Source organism: Castor canadensis, chromosome 8, assembly GCF_047511655.1.
Source record: "Castor canadensis chromosome 8, mCasCan1.hap1v2, whole genome shotgun sequence".
NCBI lineage: Eukaryota > Metazoa > Chordata > Mammalia > Rodentia > Castoridae > Castor > Castor canadensis.
In genome coordinates this window covers 89,274,881-89,299,524 of record NC_133393.1, presented here as the reverse complement: position 1 = coordinate 89,299,524, position 24,644 = coordinate 89,274,881, and the positions used below count along the sequence as shown (strand labels likewise).

General features: G+C 46.7%; 1 protein-coding gene across 2 annotated transcripts; it reads left to right on the top strand.

Moving 5' to 3' along the window:
• The first annotated feature begins 4,338 nt into the window (after nucleotides 1-4,338).
• Nucleotides 4,339-15,496, top strand: Krt77 (keratin 77). 2 transcript variants are annotated; one of them, XM_020160209.2, is made up of 9 exons: nucleotides 4,339-5,010; nucleotides 8,546-8,760; nucleotides 9,821-9,881; nucleotides 10,317-10,412; nucleotides 11,696-11,860; nucleotides 13,290-13,415; nucleotides 13,529-13,749; nucleotides 14,208-14,242; nucleotides 15,163-15,496. In XM_020160209.2, the coding sequence occupies exons 1-9, from the start codon at nucleotides 4,438-4,440 to the stop codon at nucleotides 15,432-15,434; spliced, it is 1,764 nt and encodes a 587-aa protein (XP_020015798.2). In that variant the 5' UTR covers nucleotides 4,339-4,437; the 3' UTR covers nucleotides 15,435-15,496. The 2 variants fall into 2 exon arrangements, with proteins under 2 accessions (XP_020015798.2, XP_073939540.1); XM_074083439.1 differs by lacking the exon at nucleotides 4,339-5,010 and adding an exon at nucleotides 7,319-7,473.
• The last annotated feature ends 9,148 nt before the right edge of the window (nucleotides 15,497-24,644 follow it).

The following is a 24,644-nucleotide window of genomic DNA, read 5'->3' as shown; positions in this document are numbered from 1 at the left end:
GCTCTCCCTATCTGTATCACATCGCTCTCTCTTTTCTGCTAACTATAGGATCAAAAAGTTTCCATTTCAACGCGAGTAAAGGTCCTCAATCCTACACCAGAGCTGCAGTGCTCTTTCCTGGGTGGGGGCTGGTGAGAGAGGTTCTTCCTCTCTTTCTCTGCCCCCACACCTGTGCCACTCCCCTGTGCCATCCACCTCCAGACCCTGGGAGATGCCAGCTAAGGTGGTGAGCAGATCTGTGGGGGCTGCCTCTGCTGGTCACACCTGTAGCTCCTTTTGAACTCTGCCTCCAGTTGCTAACTGAGATTGTGATCCAGGTGGTTGATAATTGCTCAGGCCTCACCCTCTTGGCAGCTCTGGGTTTCTGTGTCTGTCAGGTGGGGCAAGCTAGGGCCTTTAACTGACTCTTACTTTCCTTTTAAGGGGAACACTTGCTGGCGACAGGTGAGGCATGATGGGGATGTGGAAAGAGGCACATTTCTCTATGAGGCTCCCATCCTCTCAGCAAAATATGTGTGTTCTGGAGGAAGAATGCCTGGGTTCAAACTTCCATTCCACCACTCTCTTCTGTGTGTTTTTGAACAAATACTTTATCTCTTTAAGTATCCTCTTCCCCATCTATAAAATGAGGAGAACAATAAAAAGCTTTCCATGTGATGTTTGTAGATTTAATGAGACTATTTACAGCCCACTGAAAGCTCTTATAAGAAGTTAACTAGGCTGGGTGCTGATGGCTCGTGCCTGTAATCCTAGCTACTCAGGAGGCAGAGATCAGGAAGATCACAGTTCGAAGCCAGCCCAGGCAAATAATTTGCAAGACCCTATCTTGAAAAAAACCCTTCACAAAAAAGGGCTGGTAGAGTGGCTCAAATTGTAGGCCCTTAGTTCAAAATCTCAGCACTGAAAAAAAAAAAAAAAGAGGTCAACTAGTATTATGATGGGCATTATTGATATTTCAGTCTTTGCATGGAATCCCAAGAGACCATTTTGTGTGTCTTTCTATTTCCTCCAGGTCAGTGGTTCCCACCTGGGACCTTTGAAATCTTCCAAGACCCAGGCTAGTTAAAGCCAACTGCCAGTGGGTGGTGGTGGTGGGGGACAGGCATCCATAGTTCTGAATACAGATGACTGCAATATGTAGCAAGTTTAGAAGCTGTGGCTTTGTGCTGCGCAACCAGTTGAGGGGTTTTTAAGGATAGCAATTTGTTCCATCAGGGCTGGCAAAGTGGCTCAAGTGGTAGAGTGCCTGCCTAGCAAGCACGAGTGCCTAGGTTCAAGCCCCAGTACTGCCAAAAAAAAAAAAAATTGTCCTAGCAAACTTATTCACCCTGTACTATTAACCCAAGTTTGAATATCTCCTGGGGGACAGAAAAATCTCTTCTGCCTCATTCTGAGTTGATTTTTTCTTGTAGGGGAGTAGGGAATAGCAAAGTCACCAAAGGTTTAGTTAGTAGTATTTGCTAGGTGTCTCCTTGCCTCCCTTCTATGGAGTAACAGCAGTCTACCAGGGGCCATCCAAAGGACAGGAGATGACCTGGAATTGACATTGGATGCTGGCAGTTGGTCACAATCTGACCGACTGCAAAGGGATTTTTGGAAATCTGCTGCCTGGGCTTCCTCTTCTATTTTGCTCTTATTTAGTATGTTCCTATATTCAGCATGAGAATAAATACCTACCTGGGTGAGTACTGAAAAAATTCCCCTTGAAGACCTTTCTGGTGCCCTCTGTGACACTCTCCTCTGCCTCCTGCCATTTCCCACTTCCTCCCTCAAGGCCCCATGGCTCCATTCCACCCCTTGTAATATCCATTTCTTTCTCCAGGCCTTGATCTGTGCAGTTCCCCTGGCCTATCCCTGGCCCCAATCCCCTACTCCAGAGTACTCCCTCTGCTTGCATACAATAGATCCTTCAGGCCAGCTTGGGCATTCTGGGGTGTCTTTCAAGCCTTCTCCAGTTGCTTCTCTTTCTAGAAACTCATAGCACTCACAAGTTTCAATGCTGTAACTATTGCCACAAAATAACACCAATGGTGCTGGCAATCATTTAAAATACTTATTGTTAAGTGCTGTGGCACATTCTTTAAGCAACAGACAAGTAGGGTTCAAACACTCAGTAATTAGGTCAGTCACAAAACTAGTAAATTGTGGAGCTGGGTTTCAATTCCAGTACTGCTTAATGTGGAATGTAAGCTCTTCATTTTCCAAGACATCTATGGGTTGGTCTTCACTTTAACTCAGTTGGGCAGGACTCACTATTGGTCCTCTGCCCAAAAATTTGGCACCTTTGGGTAAAGAAAGGGGCTCCTTGGATAACTATTACCCTACCAGGATCTGGTGCAGTTGTATTTATGCTTGCTGAGTGTTTATAGTGGGCTCTGCTTAGTTTCACATGTCTTATGGCCTTGAACCCTTGAGAAACAGCGTTGGTATCTGGGGCTTTGGAGTAGGCAGCTTGGCTGAGATTACACAGCAGTAGGAAGCAGGGCTGAGAGCTGAAACTAGTTCTTCTGTGTGCACATTTCAGGCTCACGCTTCTGCCCCATGCTGTCTTCTGGAGATGACCAATTAAACAGTTACCAAGCTCAGAAAGCAGAGAGGGTGACAAGAAGGGGTAGAACCTTGAAGCTGCCCTCAGAACCTCTCCCACTGCTCACTGCTGCTCCCTTTTCCCTCTCTTATTCTTTTCTATCACCTGCTCTTTCTCACCTCCATTGAGATTTTTGTCACAATGTTGGGGCACTTGTGATTTCAGTCCCAACTTTTGCCAAAAAAAAAAAAAAAAAAATATATATATATATATATATATATATATATATATATATATCAGGAAGACAGAGGGAAAGGATATTTAAAATCCTACAACCAAATGTCCCATAATCCATAATAGATCAATGCACTTCCTTAGCTACTTCCTAAACCTGCCTTATCTGCACTCTCACTTTTTATGAGTTCACAGCACAGACTGTTGCATATTCTTCTCCCTCCATTTAACATTGTATCATTAGTGTTATGAGTTCAGCTACATAGTATCCAGGATGACAATTTTAAATTTTGTGTGCAAGTAGGCAAATCATCACTTAGCCATTTTTCTGAAGCTGGACACTCAGCATTTTTTTCCCTTTAAGTTAAAAAATATTATTACATTTTGAATGAAAGTCACATGTTATTTAGTCCCACAGGGCAAGCACACATTTTGTTGGCTGATGATGATGTACTTGAATGTGCTTTTCACTCCAGGCCAGCTGTTTGGGACAGTGCTTCTCAAAGTGTAGGTACAGGCCACTGGTGGTCCCTGGACACATTATTACTGGTTCTTGATAAGTACAGAATTCAAGAGTAACCATTTAGGAACTTATTAGTATTATTTTATTTTAGCAGAGCCATTGTACAAAATTAGGGCTTGTACTTTGTATATCTTTGGTCTTTAAATAGCCTTAATGGGTAATTAATAATCTAGACTTAAAAGATAATAATATGACACGCTCATGAAATGGGGACTATTGGGGCAAAGGACCAGCACAAGGGGTGAAAAGGAAAGGAGAGGGTGATGGGAGTGAATATGGTAGAAGTACATTATATGTATGTGTGAAAAGAGTAATGAAACACACTAAAAACTGTTAAAAAGGAGAGGAGAGAAGGGATGGGGATTAAGAAAGAGTAATATAGATGCACATTATATACATGTGAGTAAATGCCACAGTGAAATCCTTTTGTACAATTAATTTATGGTAATAAAAATAAGATAAAACAAACATAAAGGGTAAATCATTTTATTTTATTTTACAAGAATATTGTCTGTAACAGTTCAGAAAGGATAAAACTGGAAAAGAGATATTTTGGAATAGTTTATCTCCTGGTCTACAAGGCAACATTAGATACTGTTATATGCTCAATAAAATAACTTTGTTGATGCAAAACAAAAAACCTTTTGCCCACAAGAACAGTGCCATGACAGCAGGCATCTCCACCCTGTCTCAGCTATGTTCTCAAGGTCACTAGATACCCCCTACCTTTGCCGCAGATCTCTGACACATCCCCAAACAAACAAATCAATGGTGGAGTTTCTTAGGAAGATATCAACTACTGATTTGGGGAAGAAACTCTACAGGGGTTTCCAGCAACTAGATCCAGAGAGATTATTGCAGTCCCATCTCTCAGTGGTAAGAGATGAATGATAAATGATCGAGTTAGGGAAGTTTGTCTACAATGTAATTTCTGCAACACATAGGTGTGAGGTTTTAAACAGATGTTACTGTCAGGCAAGCTAAACAAATAGTCCCCTCCCAGGATCCAGAAGGGCCCAGCCCAGCAGATGTGTATATATAGGGATTGAGCCAGATCTCTTCCAACGGAGTCACAGCTCCTTCCCTCCCTGATCTCTTCCTCTATCCAGCTGGGCCCTCACTCTTGTGTGTGCCTCTGGTTGCTCCTGCAACCATGAGCCGCCAATTTAGTTCTCAGTCTGCATTTAGCTCTAGGAGCAGGCGGGCCTATAGCATCAGGTCTTCCTCAGGCTTTGGTGGTGGGAATCGGGCTGTGGGGTCTGTGTGTCAGTCCTCAGGGAGGTTTGGTGGTGGTGGCTATGGGGGTTATGGGCTGGGGTTTGGTTCTAGAAGCCTCTATAATCTGGGTGGCTCTAAAAGCATCTCCATGAACCTAGTGGGGAGAGGCACCAGTGGATTTTGCCAGGGTAGGGGAGCAGGAGGAGGATTTGGAGGGGGCAGAAGATTTGGAGGTGGCAGCTTTGGGGGTGGTGGCTTTGGAGGTGGTGGCAGATTTGGAGGTGGTGGCCATGGAGTATTTAGGGGTGCTGGATTTGGGGCTAGCAATTTGGGGATTGGGGGCTTTGGCCCTGCTTTTCCTCCAGGGGGCATCCATGAGGTGACTATTAACCAGAGCCTCCTAGAGCCACTTCACCTGGAAGTGGATCCTGAAATTCAGAGGATCAAGACCCAGGAACGGGAACAGATAAAGATTCTCAACAACAAGTTTGCCTCCTTCATTGATAAGGTGAGCACCTTTGGGGAAGGTAGAGTCTTTGGTCACTGACCAAATGACTAAGCGGATCTTGTGTCCTGCTACCTCTCACCAGATTGTGTTGTTTCAGTTTGATGATGACAGTCACTTCCAGTTATGTATGTCCTGGGACATAAGGAAAGTATTTAGGCTCGTTCAGGCTTTGTGGGGGATTTATTTCTATTGCCCTTTTGGCAGGAAAGTAGAAAAGAGGTGTGAAGATACCCAACAGATATATAGTATAGTAACCTCAGCCTCATGCATCATTATTCACTTTCCATCTACCCATACACCCATTCATCCATTTACGCAGCCACACAATCCATGCATGCATGCATGTATCCATCCATCCTCATCCATATATCTTTTTCTTCTTTCCTCCTTCCTCCATCTACCCTTACCCCACCATATTTATCCATCCATTCATCCTCTATTCATCCTCTTAACCACTTACATTCATCCACTCATCCATCCACTCATCCACACACATCCATCCATCTATCTGCCTCGCCACATCTATCCATCCATCCATCCATCCATCCATATTCACCTATTTATACATACACAACTCCCATTTACCCATCCATCAATCCACTCACCCATTTATCCATCAATCCACCTACCTATCTGTCCATCTGTTTCATCCACAAATATTTACTGAGCATCTATTAGATGCCACTGTGCCAGGTGCTATAGGGGTGACTAGTGTATAAGTTGTCTTCCAGGAGCTCCATGTCTAAGGGGAGAAAACGATAGCAGAGTATAGGAAGTATATTAATAGGTGTAGTACTCTCTGGGCCATGGTAGCTCAAAGGGAAGTGCCATGAGCTCTGAATGCTGGATTCTGGGAGGGCTCCACTGGGGACCCCAGGTTTGGCCTGAACTTTAAAGGTGGAAGAAGAGTGAAACAGGATCTCAGGGCTGAGGGGATTTCTAGGCAGAAGGATCAGGAGGCATAAAATATGACACTTTTAGGGAATTTCAAATGGTTCAAATTCTTGGAGAAAACAGCAGAACAGAAGGAAAAGGAGAGAAGTGGCCATGCAGTTACAAAGCCAGGGCATGAACAGCAGGCTGGGAAGGCCAATGGCATGGGCTAGGTGAATGCTCTGGAGGGTGGGTCTCCCTTGGAACCAAAGTCAGTAATGCACAATGTGGCATTCTGTCTGAGTTTCTTCTTCTAGCTCATCCAGGAAGAGGAAAGGCAGGATAGAGCAATGGAAGCTCCTTGTCTGTAATGCCCTGATTAAACCTCAGACTAGTTCTGCTTCAGGTCCAAGTTGCTATGCAGAAGCTGGCAGGCAGCTATGGTGAAGAATTTCCTCTAGCACTTCTTTTTGTCCAGAGGGAGAGGGATAGTGGTCACTGCTGGATGTTGGGGCAAATGCTGGGGACAGGACAGAGCATGTGAGCAGGAGAAGGAGTAGAATATTGAGGTCCAGAGACCACCCAAAGGGAGTTCAACAGACCAAAGTGCTTCTGGCCACTTCTGATCACTCTGGATGGGAAATCTGGCTGAATATCATCATAGCTCAGGCACAGGCAGAGGCTGGGGGTTTTGACTGGAGCAGGGAGGTGAAATCGCAAGGAGTTCAAGATTGGGCCAAGGATGGAACAGGGAGAAAAGGGGCTGGCATCAGTGAAATGCTCACAGACTTCAGGAAACTGATCTGGGACTCTCATTGGATTATGGTTCCTGATATTAAAGAGCATCTGTCCAGTTTTATAGCAAGGAGTTGTGGACAGAGGCCAAGGTGCAAGGAACCTTGTCTTTCTGTCCTTCCCTAAGGGTATGGCCTATGATGACCATGTGAAAAGGTCCCTCAGCCATGTGAGCTCTGGCCCGGAAGGGAGAAGGCTTCTATTACAGTGATTTATAACCCTGGTTTCCAAGCTGGTCTTTCTGTTTTCCTTCAGTCCAGTACTGCATATTCTCAACACCCAGCAGACCCCTCCTTTAAAAGGATGGCACATACTCCTATATTAAATCTTCCACTGAGTTCTCGTCTCACTTGGAATAAAAGCTAAAATCCCATAAGACCTGATATGATCTGGTTCTCCAACCCACAACTGCTACCACCAGATTCTTTCTTTTGGTCCCCATGATGCCACGGTCATGGAATATAGGCATGTGAATAAAAAACAAAATATTTTTTTCTATGCTCCTCAGGAGTGCCACCACAGGGCAAAAATAGAAAGTGGCAGGAATAACACAGAAGTGTTACAAGATGTGCTGACAAGCCCATGGGAGATGCTTTTCCAATCTCTTGCTTTGATAAAGCTAGCAAAAATGAGCCATGAGAAAGAGAGCTCTCTGCAAACATTTTCCAGCTTAGTCAGAATCCAAAGGGAATTGACAAAGCCTGGCCTCTTAGATGCAAGGGAATTCTGGGTACTTTCTCAGGGCCACATCATTAAGGCAGTGTCTGCAGGGTGCTTCTCTGACCACACAAAACAGTAAGTTTGCCCCCTTCAAAGCTCTGAAGGAATGAGTTGGATTCTGGAGGGGTGTGTGTTGTGTGTGTGTGTATCTGTGTGTTTGTCACTGTGTGCATGTGAATTTCATATGTGCATGTGTATGTATGTGAATGTGTGTGTGTGCACAGGCATGTGCCTGAGCAAAGTGCAGAGCCAGAACCTCTGCCTTTATGAGAATGTGGGAGGGGAAGGCTCCATCATGAGCAATCGGCAAGAAGGCAGGTGAGAGCTGGGTGTTGTGTGATGACAAAATCCAGGCACTTGTTCTGAACAGCCAGCCCCCTCTCTATATCTAACCTTCGTATTTACAGTTTTGGGGGCAGAGGTAGTGAAAATGCAAGGTGGTATCCAGTCTCTATTTCTGGGGCTTGCAAAGGAAATAGCAACTTCAGTGTTTCCTAAATATCTGGAAACCTAAAGTTCTTACTTTGGGGTACTAGAATGCATTACATTAACTTCTTAAGAAGTTACAACACTGATTTTTAAAATTCAAATTATATTAGCCTTTAAATGAGTTTACTTTCCGAAAAACCATACTGGCAGGCAGCAGAGGAGGTGCTGGCTGCTGGGGGCACCCAGAAATCTTGCTCTGGATTCAGCTTTAATATTCTCAACACAATTGTTCCTTCTCTTTTATTTCCCTCTGTCTCAATCACACAACACATGCCACCGTAAAGAGAAAGGAGCCTTGAAGTTTTATGGTTTCAGACACTCTGAAACACCACTTTGCTTATGTTGGCATGGATAAATTGAATGTGGAGGTGAAAACTCTGTGATGTAAGGGGTTGTAGCACTCAGCTGGAGGTGAAGTGCCTTCAAAAGAAGGCACTTGGTGTCAATTTTGGGCAAGTTGGCCTTAAATTTAGGCAAGTTGACCACAATTCTTTCTGTGTGTCCTGGTCCTAGAAATGGGAAGCTCTCTGATTCCTGGAGGGTCCATCTTGACTTACTTTCTGAGGCCTGGATGTGCTTCAGGGCTGCTGGTCTCCCTTCCTGTGGGGCAGCTGAACTGACCCATGGTCTGCAGTGGACTTGGGGTCTTTGCTTTTAGGTGCGATTCCTGGAGCAGCAGAACCAGGTGCTGCAAACCAAATGGGAGCTACTGCAGCAGGTAAATACCTCAACTCGGACCAACAACCTGGAGCCCATCTTGGAGAGTTACATCAGTGAGCTGCGGAGGCAGGTGGATTTTCTCAATGCTGAGCAGACACGCAAAAACATGGAAGTTAAGAGCATGCAGGATGTCGTGGAGGACTACAAGAACAAGTGAGGGTCCAGACGGGGAAAAGGGGACAATGGATTCACTGAGGGAAGACATTCTGCTTTAGTGTTTATGTGCGAGAGGTGGGACCAGAGCCACTAGGTGTAGCCATGCAGGTTCTGCTCTGTACAACTGCAGGGGTTGTCATTTTGCACGTGGCAGTCTTGGTAGCAAGTACTGACAGCCAGTTGTAAATTACATTAAGTGAAAAAGGGCAGGATAGCTTCATGGATGTTGGAGTCAAATAAGCCCTGCCTACAAGTTCATCTCTCTTAGTGAAGTGGGCGTAGTAAGAACCATTCTTGTTGAGTGTTGTGATGAGTGGATCTGTGGTGCTCAAACTTTAGCATGCATTAGCTTGCTGCGCCCCACCCCAGTGTTTCTGATCCAGTAGGTCTGGGATGGAGAAAGTATTTGCATTTCTAACATGTTTCCAAGTGATGCTAATGCAGATCAGCAAGCACACTTTGCGAATCTCTGATTTAGATGAAATCATGCTTAATAAGTTCTTAGCACTGTGCCTGCACGTACTAAGCACTCAGTGCTGGCGATGACTAAAAGTAATGGTAGGGGTGGCAGGAACTGTTGAATTCCAGATCAGAGCAGCAGACTAGCTGTGTAGGCAAAGGCAATTGAGCGGTTGCTCTCTCCCTCTTCCTCCCCATAAGAGTGCAGGTGCTTCTCTTAAGATTGCTTACTGTGTTGGGCCACTGGAGAGCCAAGGGTGTGTGAGTCAACAAGGGAAAAATAAAACTCCTATTGCAGGTGTGGGGGGAGGTACAGAACTATAGATGAAATTTTTCTCTTACAAATTTTAGAAAAAGTGGTTATTACTTCATGTTCTTAATTGAAAAAATGTTCAAGTTTGACACATTTACAAAGGTAGACCATCAGAATAAAACTGGGCATTTTGGGGACATCTTTGTGGCTCTGGGTTTCCATGTTGGGTCCTTGATCCCTCTGTTGACCTGGAAAGACAGAAAGGTTTGAGCTTTGTGTTGTGAGAAGAAACCTCAGGCTGGTGAGGGCAGTCCTGCAGCTTGTTGGTGCTTTTATCCCCCACAGGTATGAGGAAGAAATTAACAAGAGGACCAGCTCTGAAAATGACTTTGTGGTTCTGAAGAAGGTAAGGGAAGTCCTGAGAGGGACTTTGTGTGTGTGCGTGTGTGTGTGTGACCCCTATGATACTCTGAGACATGGACAGGGTGACCTCTGGGTGTGTGTGCTGCCCAAACACACTGAAGGGGAAGTGTGACACTGTGTGAGTCCTCCAGTCTTATCTCCTCAGGCTTTTGAAGAGAAATTAAATAGTGACAGCTTTTGGGTACTGGTTATGTGTGACCTTGGGACATGGGGAGGTACCTGGGATGCTGGGTATGAGTGTCCCCAGTATGGAGGCTGGTGTCATATTTCCTGCCTGCCAAGAAAGCCTGTTTGCAGGTCCCTGATTTGAATGAGAGGCCAGGAAACAAAGTTTGAGAGGCTTTGCTACTTTGCTGTGCCACTCGGTGAACTGGGGCAGAAAGTGCCTGGGAAGTCACCATCTTTGCTTCCTGCTCAGGACGCAGATGCCGCTTACATGGGCAAAGCCGCCCTGCAGTCCAACTTGGACATTCTGTTTGCGGAGGTCAATTTCCTGAAATACCTGTTTGAAACGGTGAGTTCAGCCCTGACGAGAAGCCTCTTTCTTTGCTCTCATCCCACAAGGGTATGGGCTGGAAGAGGGGAGACCTGCAACCCAGCATAACCCAGTAAGGGTTCACTTCTCCAGTCAGCCCAACTCTGTGAGCATGGAGGCTGCCATCTCCTCACCTCTAATCCTCAGGGTTCAGTGGGGGCAGTGACAAGGTGACGTTATCCTTGCTTTGTGGCTTCCAATTTCTCTTGGACATGAGGTTTAACACCAGGATCTATCGTGGCAAAACCAACCAGAAATCTTCATGTATTCTGGGGAGTCAGTAGGGCTGTTAGAGACTACGTAGGAGATGACAACAAGGATCGTAGAGGGAGTGAAGACAGACCGAAGGGGTATGGGATATGTGGTCCTCCACGCTTGCCCTCCTGTTGCTGGGGTATAACTTGGAGATACATACTCCAGGCTGGGTGCTGTCTTAGAAGTGCTGCTTAACTGAAGGGGACCAGGAACTAGAGAAAAAGTTAGTTCGAGAAGAATTAACTTAGAAGGTAACACACATGTACAGGAAAGCAATGCGAGTCAACTCCCTGTATAGCTATCCTTATCTCAACCAGCAAAAACCCTTGGTCCTTCCTATTACTGCTTATTCTCTCTCTTCAACAAAATTAGAGATAAGGGCAAAATAGTTTCTGCCTTGTAGCGAGGGGCTGGGGGGTGTAAGGGAGGGAGTGGGGGTGGTGGTGGTAAGGGAGGGGGTGAGGGAAATGGGGGAGAAATGACCCAAACATTGTATGCACATATGAATATACTAATAATAAAAAAAAAGAAGTGCTGCTTATGGGAATCTCCATTCTACAGAAAACAGGAACTGAAAGATTAAATTACTCACCTGTTCACTCAGCTGGTCAGTGACTTCACATCTGGAGTCCTTTCCACTGCCTCTGAGAGCTCATGTGGCCTTAAGGAGTTAGTGCACCTGTTAGAAGGCCCTGCTCAAGATGGTACCAGGACAGAGAGTGCAGGAAAGGCATGATGGAGAGATGGTGTCATGGGGGCTCCAAGTTCAGGCTCTTTCCTCATCCCTGGAGGCTAAGTGTGCACTCCATTACCTTCAGCTGGGGAAGTTAAGATTCTCCCCATTATACCTCTCATAGCATATGGCAATTCAAAGAACTCCCCCCGACAACCTCCCCTAGACTCCCCTCTGGTCCAGGCTTCGGCTCTCCTGGAGAAACCTGAGGGAGCAGTAGAGGTAGACTAAGACTCTAGGAGGAGAGAAGTCAATTGTGTTCCATGTCTTGCAGGAGCTGTCCCAGATGCAGACCAACATCAGTGACACCAATGTCATCCTGTCCATGGACAATAACCGCTTCCTGGACCTGGACAGCATCATCGATGCAGTGAGGGTGGAGTATGAGCTGATCGCGCAGAGGAGCAAGGATGAGGCTGAGGCTCTGTACCAGACCAAGGTGAGCTCTGCCTCTCAGCTTGCATCACCCCAACCCAACTGTTATTGTCTTCCTCTTATTGCTAAATTAAAGCATGTTTGTGATAGAAACTTTAGAAATTATGGATAAGGATTATCTATCTCATCACCACCATTCATATGTCCAGATTTTTCTATGAGTTCTTTGTAGTTAACATTTATGGAGAACTCAAAGGTGCCACGCACAACACACAGACATATATATATTCTTCCAACGACCCCATGAGGTAAGGATTTCCTTATCCCTATTTTACAGATAACAGAGTGTGAGATTACCTAATTTCCCTGTCTTGTAACTAGCAAGAGCCTAATTAAACTATAATTAATCTGCTAACTAGAAGCCTATGTCTTAACCACTAGAATGTAGTTTTTCATTTTTATTTTCTCATAATTGTATCTGTTAAAACATAGTTTTGTACTTTTCTCTTTCACTTATCACTTATGAATGCCTTTCCGTGATGCTAAATGTTCTGTAACGTTTTTAACACCATGGTATTCTGTCACGAGACTGCACCCTCACTTACTGGATAAATGTATTTGCAGCTATGTTTTTGGGCACGTCTTTGGTTACTTCTTAACCATAGATTGGCCTGGACTTTTGGGATGGTGAAGACTCTGAAGTTGAGGGGACAAAGAGTTGATAACCCAGTCAGTAAGTCTGACTACCTGGCATTTGGTGATGTGCTTTGTGGATTATCTGTGGAGAACTCCAATCCTGCTGATCAGTCTCATTGGCTCAAGGACAGGTGTTCTGGGATTGGAATGGATTTTGGCACCAGACTGGGGAGGTAGATAGTCAACAGTGAAAACATCAGAATGCACATTCTTTCAAGTCACCTCCCCCTTGCCGTATTCTGTGGGTAGAGTTCTGACTGATGGTACAATGTAGATGAGAGGAGAGAAGAGAGAGAGAGAGACAGAGAGAGAGAGAGAGAGAGAGAGAGAGAGAGGGAGAATGGGAATGAATGTGGAGCATGCTGAGGGTCTCCGAGGACAGGAGATCCTGCCTGCTAAGAAAATCTCCCTGATAAAAATCGGAAGAACTATTGGTGGAGTGGGAAAAGTGAGGGGGTTCCAGTGTGGGTAAGGACTAATTTGAAGGGTTAGGTTGTGTGATAAGGGAGGTAAAAGGGCATCAAAAATCAGATTCGTCTGGCTGGGATGTGAGCCTGCCCAGATACTGGTGGAATGAAGGAGGCTTGGTTTAGAGGGGTGTGTGTGTGTGTGCGCACGCGTTTGCAGCTCAGGTGAGAGAGGTTTGATATGGGTGTGACTGTGAATGTGCCTAAGTGGGCCCACAGCTCTAGGTTACTTTAGAACTATCCAGGAGTGAGCAACACAGACCTTTCCCCTCCTTGAGGAACTAGCAGTGAGCAGTGGGTGCTGACTGTGATGCTGCCTTTGACTCTTAGTACCAGGAGCTCCAGATCACAGCAGGGAGACATGGAGATGACCTGAAGAACACCAAGATGGAGATTTCTGAGCTCAACCGCACCATCCAGAGGCTGCAGGCAGAGATCAGCAATGTCAAGAAGCAGGTAGGAGGGGTGCTCAGGGTGTGCTGACCAGACCCACTTCCTCCCTCAATCCCTGCCAGATCAGAATCTGGAAACTCAACACCTATGTGATTCTCCCACTGTCTCTGGCATAGATCGAACAGATGCATTCAGCTATTTCGGATGCAGAGGAGAGAGGAGAGCAGGCCCTCCAGGATGCGAAGCAGAAGCTTCAGGACATGGATGAGGCCCTGCAGCAGTCCAAGGAGGACCTGGCCCGGCTCTTGAGAGACTACCAGGCAATGCTGGGGGCCAAGCTGTCCCTGGATGTGGAGATTGCCACCTATCGCAAGCTGCTGGAATGTGAGGAGAGCAGGTGGGTGTGACAGCTGTGTTTCCCCCACCACAGCTGAGGATGCAGCCATGGAGCAGTGGGGATGATTGTTTGGAGAGAAGAGAATCTTTCCAGTTTCTCAGGAAGACTGGTAGTCTAAGGAGAGCAGAAGCATTACAGTTAGTCAGATAATGTGGGATTTGTAGATGATGTAGGATAGGGCTGCAAAACCTTTGTTACTAGTTCCTATTCCCCAAGCATCATGACCCCATACCCAATCCAGTCATTGCAGCCAGGTGTGAGCCTAATGCTAAAAGGCTCCATGAAAGTGCCAAAACCCCCCCTGGTCCCACTGCTCCCTGCCTCTGACATGCACACACATTTCTGAGGCATGGCCACAGCTTTCCTTTCACTCCCACATCTCTGCTCCCAGCTGTTGCCTTCAGCTAATGTCTTCAGGCTTCACAAGACTAGCTAATGTTTATACTTTGGTTTTACAGGATGTCTGGAGAGCTGCAGGACCACGTAAGCATCTGTAAGTAGCAGAGTCTAGGAACAGAGGGTGGTTGGTGTTGGACCTAGGACACGCTGGGGCCCTTTGCCAGGAGACCAGCAGGGAATTGGTATCTGGCATTTTAGTTTGCAGTCCTGTACAAATAATAAATCACCACAAATCCTGGCAGACTTTGCTGAAATAAATGGTTACAATTTCATGTCTGCTAGTATTTTAGTTTTTTTGAGGGGGCAGGAGGAGATTAAGTTTGGACTCGGGGTTTTGCTCTTGCAAAGCAGGTACTCTACCACTTGAGTTGTACCTCCAGTCTATTTTGCTTTGGTTATTATTATTACTTTTTTTGAGGGGGTGAGGTCTTGCCACCCATGAGGTTTTAGGCTGGCCTAGAACTGAGAGTCTCCTGATCCAGCCTCCCAAGTCGCAAGGATTACAGGTTTGAGTCACTGGTGCCTGGCTTATCTTAGCTTTTATGATACTTAATAGTCAACAATGACTAGAACTCTTTAGAGTATATAAACAAGGAGCATGTGTTACTTAAAAGTGTTCTGACATCTTTTTGCAGCATGAACAATTTTTTTTTTTGGTGGTACTTGGGTTTGAACTCAGGGCCGACTATATTAAGCAGGTGCTCTACCACTTGAGACATGCTCCCACGCTCTTTGTGCTTTCAGTTATTTTTCAGGTAGGGTGTCGCCTTTTTACCAGGGGCTGGCCTGGACCTTGATCTTCCTACCTGAGGCCCTCCCTGGGATCACAGGTCTAAAGAATGCTTTTTAAGTGGGAACACTTTCTACTTCCAATGTATCTTTTTGCCAGCCAGGTGCCACCAGTCAAGGATGTAGGAGACTGTGTTGCAGGGAGAGGGGTCGGAAGAGGGGACCAGAGAGGGGTGGTGCAACTTGGTCCTTCTGACCGGTCTGCCCTGTCCTTCTCCCCCTCAGCGGTGCACAGCAGCCAGGTGACCGTCAGTGGGGGAGGCGGTGGCGGCGGCGGCGGCGGCTCTGGAGGTTACGGCGGCAGCTCCCGCGGAGGCGGCGGCGGCGGGGGAAGTTACGGAGGAGGAGGCTCCCGAGGGGGCAGCGGAGGTGGCTATGGCAGCGGCGGCGGGAGCTACGGAGCGAGCAACAAGAGCAGCGGCAGGAGCGGCGGCTCCTCGCGCGTGCAGATCATCCAGACCTCCACCAACACCTCCCGCAGGCGCATGGTGGAGTAGAGGCATCGCGGCACGCCGCCCAAGAGCGGTCTCCTGTCGCCTTCCCCCCACCCCCTCCCCACTTACCTTTGCTCACTTACCCTTTCCTGATGGTTTCAGCGGTTTTGACAATAAATCCGACTCTAGGTGGGGAAGCAGGGTGACAAACCCGAACAGCAGCTTTTATCTTTGGAAGGCCCCTGGTTTGCCTGCGGTCACATTCTCGCTCAGGCTCCCCCCCCACCCCCCCCCCCCCCCGTGCTGGCTGGCCCCTGCTCCTGTCCCTGGGGACACCCAGAGGTCTCGTTCAGCATAGAACATCTTCAATGTGGATCTTGAGAATGAATGTCAACTACGCTAGGTGTTCCAACCCCATGTCCGCGCTTTCCTGCACCTGGGTAGCTCTGTAAATAATCATCCGCCCAGGAAGCAATCTGGCCTCCGAACCAAGAGTCAGTTGACTGTTGGTCTGTAACCTCATAGGGTGGATCATTGCCTACACCAGGTACCTGGAGGTTACACAGTTGTCCTGAGTGTGATTCTTTGTCTCAAGAAGTTTTATCTCCTAGGTTAACAGCCCCAGGTGGGAGTATTTCAGTGGGCATGAGGACCTCAGTTCTTGTCCAAGGGAGAACGGTTCTTAGCAGTAGATAGGAAGGAGGGTAATGGGAAAACAGTCAAGTTCTTCTGTCCTGTGCCCCATACCCACCACCTCCCTTCCTGAACTCTGCTCCATTACAGCCCTGCTGAGACTGGCCTAACTAGCTGTGCACCTGAAGCCCAGCTTTGCTCTATCCAGGTACCTGGGCCTGAGGAAAACTAGGAGCTAAGTGACTTGGTTCTTGGGAAGGTTCCAATCCGAGGCCAGTCTGGAAGCTGCCTGTTTGTGGCAGGCAGTTTACTGTATGTTCCCAGCCTTCCTAAGTCCCTCTACCTTCTGTTCTCTGTGGCTCAGAGCACATTGTGAGATTTGACTCCTAATTTAGGGGTCTTATAAGATGCTTGAGATGTGCTGGAGGGGGCAGGAAGGGGAAAGTATCAGCCGATGGGAGCGGGAGTGTGGCTTTGCTTCCAAGATTTGGAGTCCCCTTCACTTGTTTGCTGAATCCTGACACCACCTCCAGGTCCATGATTCTGTTGGGGCATCTCACAGACTCCATTTGGGTTCCCTGGGGAGTGCTTGTGACTTTACCATTTCCTAACTGAAAGTTGTACCTTGAAAGGCTCGGCATTTCTGGTTTTTCTACAATAAATTTTTCTGTGATCTCAAAATACCACGTGGTCAGATGAGTAATTTCTTCAGGTCTTTGCAATAATTCATATTTGAGGTTAAGGTGTATTATTTTTATTATTTTGTATTGTACAAGCAACACACAATCTTTTTTCCAGTGCTAGGAGATTGAACCCAGGACCTCATACATGTTAGGCTACTCCTCAGCCGTTAGGTTTGAAGTTTGTTTTTGAGATAGGGCCTTGATAACTTTTGCCTGGGCTTGCCTAGAACTCACGCTCCTCTTGCCTCTCTCTCTCCTGAGTAGCTGGGATTACAGGTGTGCACCACCATGCCTGTCTACAACACACAGTCTTGAAGAGCCTCAAAGACATAATCTTCCTAATCTTTAAAGAGATCCATCATTCAAAAGTCAACTACGCACTCATTCAAGGGACACTTATTAAGTTCCTACTATGTGGCAAGCGGTGGCTTAGGCATTGGGAATGCAATGTTGAGTGAACATGTTTCTCAATCTTGAGATGCCCATAACTCAGGTGACATATTGTGAGGGAGAGAAAATTTCAGAGGGAGGAGAAGCCAGAGTGTGTCTCATGGATCACCTAGCCTGAGGGTGAAGCAAACCCTCCTGAGGACATAGTCAGACTCACCAGAAGAGAAGCAGTGGGACCCACAGCTGGAGCCAGTGATGGGGAAGGAAAGTTTGGTCCCGGTGGGCTTCTGAAGCACTGGAAGGTGGCACAGAGCTGGGGAAGAGAGCGAGGATAAGTATGGGCAAGGACAGGGGGTCAGCCTGTGGGACAGGAGTCTCAAAGACAAGAGACAGCAAATGTGTGTGAGTGAGAGGGAGCAGCAGAACCAGAGAAATTGAGCTGGGAGGCAAGGAGCTGAGGCCCAAAACTGAGTAGGGAGAAAGGGCAGGAGATCTTTAACTGATATTGTAAGGAGAGCAAGAAATTTAAAAATGGAGCAAGTTAAGCCATCACCTTATCATATATGGTATTTCTGAGTTGGTGTAAAGGAGTTGCATAAAAGTTGTGATCTGCCTTCTCGTTCCCCGAAGAAACACAGATGGAATTTGGATATGGGATTCATTCAAATCTGACTGCAACCCATATTGATAAGACGTTGTGTTCCCAGGCACACCCGACATTCTCTGAGAAGTTTCTCCCAGCTCACCTGTCTTGGCAGCAGGTCTAATGGAAGCAGGTTGGGAGATGGAAAGGCAGACAGAGGGGCTGTCCAAAAGGAAGAAGAGGGAGGGAAGACAGATGCAATGTCCTATAAAGTAGAAAACTAAGAGCATAAGAGCTACCCAGAGAAGATGTGTGACAGCAGTGAGCATAAAAATGATTGACAGTGTTCGTTCAGCTGTCGTGAGAATACATGAGTCAGTAGGGCGTGGTGACTGCTGAAGACAGCCATGGGAACCAGGAAGAAGACAGCTTGCTGAGGCCCTTCTGTAGTCAGAACACTTCTGGGGGCTCTGAATGCCAACGACAGTAATAAATAGGAGTCTACTCAGAGGATAGGGACCAGGACAGTGGTGGTAGAGCATCAAAACCCTGGCCCATGAGGAATGGTTGGGGGACCTGGAGGGAAGTCTTTGGGAGAGACGTGTCAGCTATCTGTGAAGATTTGAAGAGCCTGCATAGAAAAGGGAGTTGACTCCACATGATGACATACATGGGCAGGTGGGAACTCCAGAAGATTTGGCTCCATGTAAGAAGCACCTTTCTGTTGATCATGAGATGGGAGAGGCCACTTGGGGAGTTATCAAATTTCAAGCAGAGGTTGGCTAACCACTTGGCAGGAAGTGGAGGGAGAGAGAGTAAAGGATAGGTGGGGATATGTGTGTGGAAGCATTTCACATCTTTGCTACCCTAGGAGTTCATGTAGCAGAGCCTGAGAAAAGACAAATTCTGCTCTCTATGTTTTTTGAGAAGAATAATTCCAGGGAAGGAGAAAGTCATGGAGAGGCCAAAGGCTTAGCTAGGATCATAAAATGAACCTATCTTTTCTGGCACCACCAAACCTATTAGAGGAAGAGGATAGACCATCCCTGGGATTGTGCATGTGAATATGATGCTCTAAGGGAATCCAGGTTGGCTCTGGGAAAAAGCACAAAGGCAAGGCCAGCCAGAGGTCACCTTTCCCAAACTGCTTTTGTCCAGGAATTAAGATTGCCCCAGAAAATATGGTCCTGACTTTTCTTTTCAGAAGACTTGATCATCTCAAAAAGAGAGAGGTGGGTGTGGGTAGGGTAGGGGCAGATGGAGGGAACAGTGTATCCAAATCCTGGGGATATTGTAACAGAGATGCCACAGGGCAGGGGCATGGAAAATAAAGGCAGGAGGAGAAGATTTAGTTAAGGAAGGGTTCTTAGAGTCTAGATGAGGAGTCTTGGTTTGATGTTCTGGGCAAGATAAAGCTCTCTACAGCTCTGAGCAACGAAGGCTAGTACTGAGACATCAGAGGCAGTCTCCTGGTATGGACAGAGAGATGTCTCATCAGGAAAAAAACACCACTCACCTCCAGCTCACCACAGTGAAAAACAACAAACAATTCTATAAACCATGTACAAAATGCATTATCTCATTTGTTTTTTCACTGTCTCTGGGAGAGAGCTAGGGAGACCATGTGTGGGGCTCTGTGATTCTTCCAGGGGCCATGGAGCACTCTATTCTGTCCCCATCCATACATCCGTACAAGACAGAGGGAGAGCAAAGCTGGTCCATGCATTTGTCTGACACTGGGGTGGTGAAATCCCAGGGCAGGTTTGCCAGGTGCTCCTCCCTCTGGGAAACTGTGGCAGGGCGGGCCACATGGGAAATCTAAATTTAATTCCAGCAGCTTCTCAGCTGCAGAGATTTTTATCTCAGGAACAATCACTGGCTCAATAAAATTCCAACTCTGTCTGACCTTGGACAAGATGTGTATTTCTGGGCTGAGAAAGTTGTTGGTCTAAGGGACAGTAATGAGAATGCCACCTCACCCTAAAGTGCTCAGCTCTTTGGCCCAGGAGGTTATCTTCAAATTAAAGAGCCAGGTGGTCCTCTTCGAGTTCTGTGTAACTCCCACGGTTTTGTTGGACTTGTTGCCCTGGTTTTATCACCTTTCCGATCAGTCCAGGGACCTGGATGTCTTCTAGTTGATCAATGCTCTCTTGCAGGGCTGGGCTGGGAACTCGGAGTGTTGGTGGGTTCTCCAGCATGAAAATCGGTTCTGAATGTCCCAGTCTCAAGCCTGGCAAGGCTTCTGGGGGCCTGTCAGTAGGCAGCCTGGCTTCCCCACCTGTCACAGTGTGTTCAGCTTGTGGGGCTTGTTGCCACCCTGCAGAGCAGATATTCCTCAGTGCCAGCCAGGTTCCTTTCATCTAGCCCTTGCTCCCTAGCATCACTCCTGTGTGATGGGCCCCCAGTCTCCCAATTACAGGTTTATGGACTTTACTGGCCCTATGGCTTTCTCTTACAAGATCTCATTTCAAAAACTTAAGCTTCCATTTCTAGCCCCTTCAGTGTTTTCAGTGAAATGGGCTCACTGTAAAGTTTTTCCTGGTTATTAGATCAGCTTCTGGATCTTTCCAAATGTAAGGATGAGAGAGAATCCTTCCTTTCTTTATCATCAGCACCCTGCAGTTTCCTTGGAAAGTAGAGATAGTCTCCATTTCCAAAAGAGAAAACTCAGGCTCAAAGAGGGTCGATGGCTTGCTGAGGGTCGCACAGCTAGAAATGAGCCATCAGGAATGTGACCAGGTCTGACTGATTCCACAGCACAGACTTAGACAACATTTTCTGCCTCTCTCCTATGTCTTTGGCTCCCTTTTGCTTATCCTTTGTTCTGTTCCCACATTGCTTGCAAGTGGTTTCTGGTGGCCATCCTCTTTGCTGTCTTTAAGAGGGCTGCCCCTCACTCTGCATTTTTCCCTCCTGCATAAAAAGTCTCAGCCCCTCCTCTGCTGCCTGTCAGCTTTCAACATCTCACCCCGCCTCCCCATTGTCTGTGACTCCCCTGAACTCCTCCCAGGCTTCAGCTTTCCCCACTCCCCTGAAATTCCCTTCTCCCACGTCCCTGGTAGAGTCCCTCAGGGCTGGGTGGCTTGTCATTGCATGTTTCTCTTTAATTCTTTTCTCAGTGCCATCCCTCAAAAAACTCTCAAAACATCACCACACCTGCCCCTGCCCCACAGCTTGCTTGGGCAACCTCTTTGCCATCAGCTCTGAGGTGTGTGTCAGTCTTTGGGCAGGTGTTATCCTGTACTGCTGGGGGTACCCCTCAAATTCTGGGGACCATGCAGGAGGCTAGGAGGGCACCCATGACACGGAGGATTTGTCTTGCTTTCCAAGGCTTACTGAGCAACTGAGGGGCGGGGAGTGATTGTCAGAAAATACACACACAGAGTCACATGCATGCAAATGAGCCAGTTGGTACATCAACCAACGTGCACTCAAGTGAGTAACTTGTAACTAAGCTTAGAAAAGAAACCAACAGAGGGCCTATATGATGTTAATTAAGAGGAAATGAGATCTGCGCTTTGTGACTGCCCCAAAGGAGCCCCAGAGAGAAAGACATTTGCTCTCAAGTCCTGGTGGACTGAAAACAGATTCAGGACCAGATGTTCAGGACTTGACATCTGTGGACCTCAGAACTTGACTATGGGAAGGGGTTTGAAGCTAGTTGTCAGAGTGACTGGAAGGCCTCACAGTGAAGAGTAGAAGTCAGCTGGGGGAAACGGAGAAGAGCAGAGAGGAAAAAGGAAGAAGAGGGTTGGGTGGTCTGGGCAAAGCACAGGTGGAAGGGTCATGGTGTGAAGCTGTGAGACAGGTAAGCAGGAAAGGTGTAGGTGGTACAGGTGGCGAAGGCAGGCCAAGGCTGAAAGGAGAAACCTGCTCTGGAGAAACCTGGCTTGTCAGTTACCAGCTAGGTGACCTTGGGCATACATTTTCACCTCTATGAACCTAAGCTGTTTTTTTCTTTAAAATGAAGCCAATAACTACCAGCCCGAGGACTTTTCATGACATTTAAATGAGATGTAGCTCCTAACATGTAGTCCATGCCTACGGAAGTTAGTGCCTCTTGCCCTTGGTAAGGGCAGACTCTATAAATAAGCCAGTAGTGAGGGTGGGAGGGAGATACTTTTATCCAACATGGACTTTTATAGCCCCACACATCCACCACCATCCTGAGGACATTGGAGGGGGCGATGGACATGGCTGGCTGGCACTATTGCAGTTCCTGTCTGATTGGGTTGCATTTGAGAGTGAGCAGTGGAAAGAGAACAAGAGTTTGATTCAGAAAGTGAAGGATTCCCAGGACTCAATTGTGTGATGTGGATAAACACTGTTCACTTCCTTGGGTCTGCATTCTCACTTCTCTGGTGGGCAGGCTAGGTGGCATGTCCTTTGAGCATCCATGGATGGGAATATTCAGCAATTCTCTGCACTTGCTTATAGGATCTAGGTCCACTTGTCTGTTTTTGCATCTTTTCTCCAGTTGAGGGAGAAGATCACTAGAAAGGCAAGGTTCAGTTTTAGATGTGTTTTTTCCTAGCTGGAGTATCCACAGTAAACCATAATATTTCTGAGCCTCAGTAGTCTGCTTTGCATTATAGGTTTGACTGCCTATTTCACAGAGTTTTTGTGGGGATGGGTTTGTGTGTGCTCTGTGAGGCAAGCTGTACAAAGGTTAGCTGATGGCGATTTGATGCCTTCTTGTTTCTTCTGGCTCCTGCATCTCTCCCTTCTCATGGTAGCTCCTAGAATGTGTTTGCAGCTTTGTAAATTGTCGACCAATTGCTTGATCATTCCCTTTTTTTCTCTCTGTTAGTTTCTTAGTTTGGAAGCAGGGATCACTGCAAAGATCTGTTGTTGCTTGGTACATACATATATACAAACATGCATACACATATGTGCACCCCTCCAAAATGCTAGAAGGAATCGATTGTGCAGAACGATATGTCTCATAGGGAGTATGCTGAACTAAAAGAATTTTGATTGCCTGTCAGAAGATGATTAGGCAATAGTCATTACCATGCCAAGACCATCCCAGTCCCCATTGTTCCCAAGACCTGGATTACTCATTCCCTAAAGAGATGGTTGGTTTAGCAGCCTAAGGATGTCTGTGCTATGACAGAGTCCCAGACAACAGTGCTGTGGAGATAGGAGGGAGAGGAGAAACAGTGGTGAGGTGAGGAGCTCTATCTGGAGGAGGGTAGGGCAAACACTGTGAGAGAGAAAAGGAACAGGCTCGGGTGTGAGAATGGAGTGTGGAGGACTGACACAACACCTGGTTCAGAACCACCCAGCAATGGGATCGGTGGGCTATCATATACTCTCCTTCTCCTGCAGATCTTATACTGCACAATGGGGACTTCCCATGCAAGTCTATAATGTATCACTCGCAGTCTGAAGTCACAGCAGGTTTTTCTCACTGACTGTTTACAAGCAAGTGTGGGGAGCATGCCAGGCTTCTAAGAAGTCTCTGAATGAAAGTCTGTGTGGGGTTCTGGTCTTTCCAGATCTCAATGCCACTACTCTCCATTAATACTGATCAAGTATTGCTCTTTAGGAAGGCCCTTGGGGTTTCCTGGCCTGCTGCAAAGCTTGCTGGGTACTCTTGCACCAGGACTGAAGCAAAATCTCCCTGAACTCTTACATTTCCAGTCTCCCCTTCTCAGAGTCATTGAAGAAACATTTCCCAAGTAATTGCGTGAGCCAGGAGCTAAAGATTCAAAGGGATGAATCTGAGTCTTCCTGCCCTCAGAGCCCTGTGCAGTGGACCAGATGCCTATGCTGTCTGGCTTTATCCACAACAGGCAGGAGGATGCGAAATTAGTGGCTGTTCTGTCATACAACAGGATTGTTAGGATCTTGCCCACTGTCTGTAGCTAGGCATCCTCCGTCCAAATCCCAGCCATGCCAATTCCCAGCTGTGTACACTTGGGCAGGTTCTTCAACCCCCATAATTTAGATTCTTCATTTTAAAATGGGTAGAATAAAATCTTTCTCAAAGTTGTTGTGAAAATTGAGTGAATACACATAAAATATATAGAACAGTGCCTGCACATGGTCAGGTTTTGACACTTGGTAGCTGTCATTATCATCATAGTTATCATTGACTGCAGAAATAACTTCTCAGACCAGGATTTCTAGGTCTCCGTTCTAAATCTACATTCATCTCTCCTTTATGGACCAGAGTGAGGCTTGAACCACCTGTTAAGCCTTACTTTTCTCAATTTGCTTTACCAAATGTACCAAATATTTGCTCATCTTAGTGTAGATGAGTAAATATTTTTCAACTTGTGTTTGCATGGCACCTGTTTTCTATTGTCGATGCCTCTGATGTCTGTATCCTGCCCTGGTCTATCTTTGAAGAAAAGGAACAACTAGGAAACTTAGAAAAGACCCTGTCTTTCCCCGCTGACGGTCCAATCCATCCTATTGCATGACAGCTTCTCTTCTTTCAATCAATCAATGCAGACACTTATAAAAGCATACATTAAAAAACCTTTTAATTTTGACTTATGAAAGCCCCTACTCTGTGTCTGGAGATGTAACTTAGAGGCTTTGGAAGGCAAATGTCAGAACTGGGCCGGAGAGTTCCTTCAGTGATCATACCTGGGGAACTACACTTGCTATTTATGTGAGTGAGTGTGTTCAGCAGTTTCCAAGGGCAAGGCAAGAGTGGAAACTTGCTTAGCTTTATGATGGGGGTTATGGAATCCTTCTAGAAACACCAGGTAGCAGATGTGGGGTCCTAGTTTCCCAAAGTCACCAGCACTTGAAGAGAGATCCTGTCTGATAAAGTGATTGCCACACGAGTCAATCTTGCCTGCACAGCAATTTTGACAGCCCATCCTGGGTGCTAGGTGTGTAGTGTTTATCGTATTGTTGAGGCTCGTAAAAATCTTGTATGGCTGCAGGCAAGCCAAACCCTTCGGAGGAGCTGCATCTCCGCTGACTCTGGAAACCAAGCCCAATTTCTTCCCTGTATATAAGGGG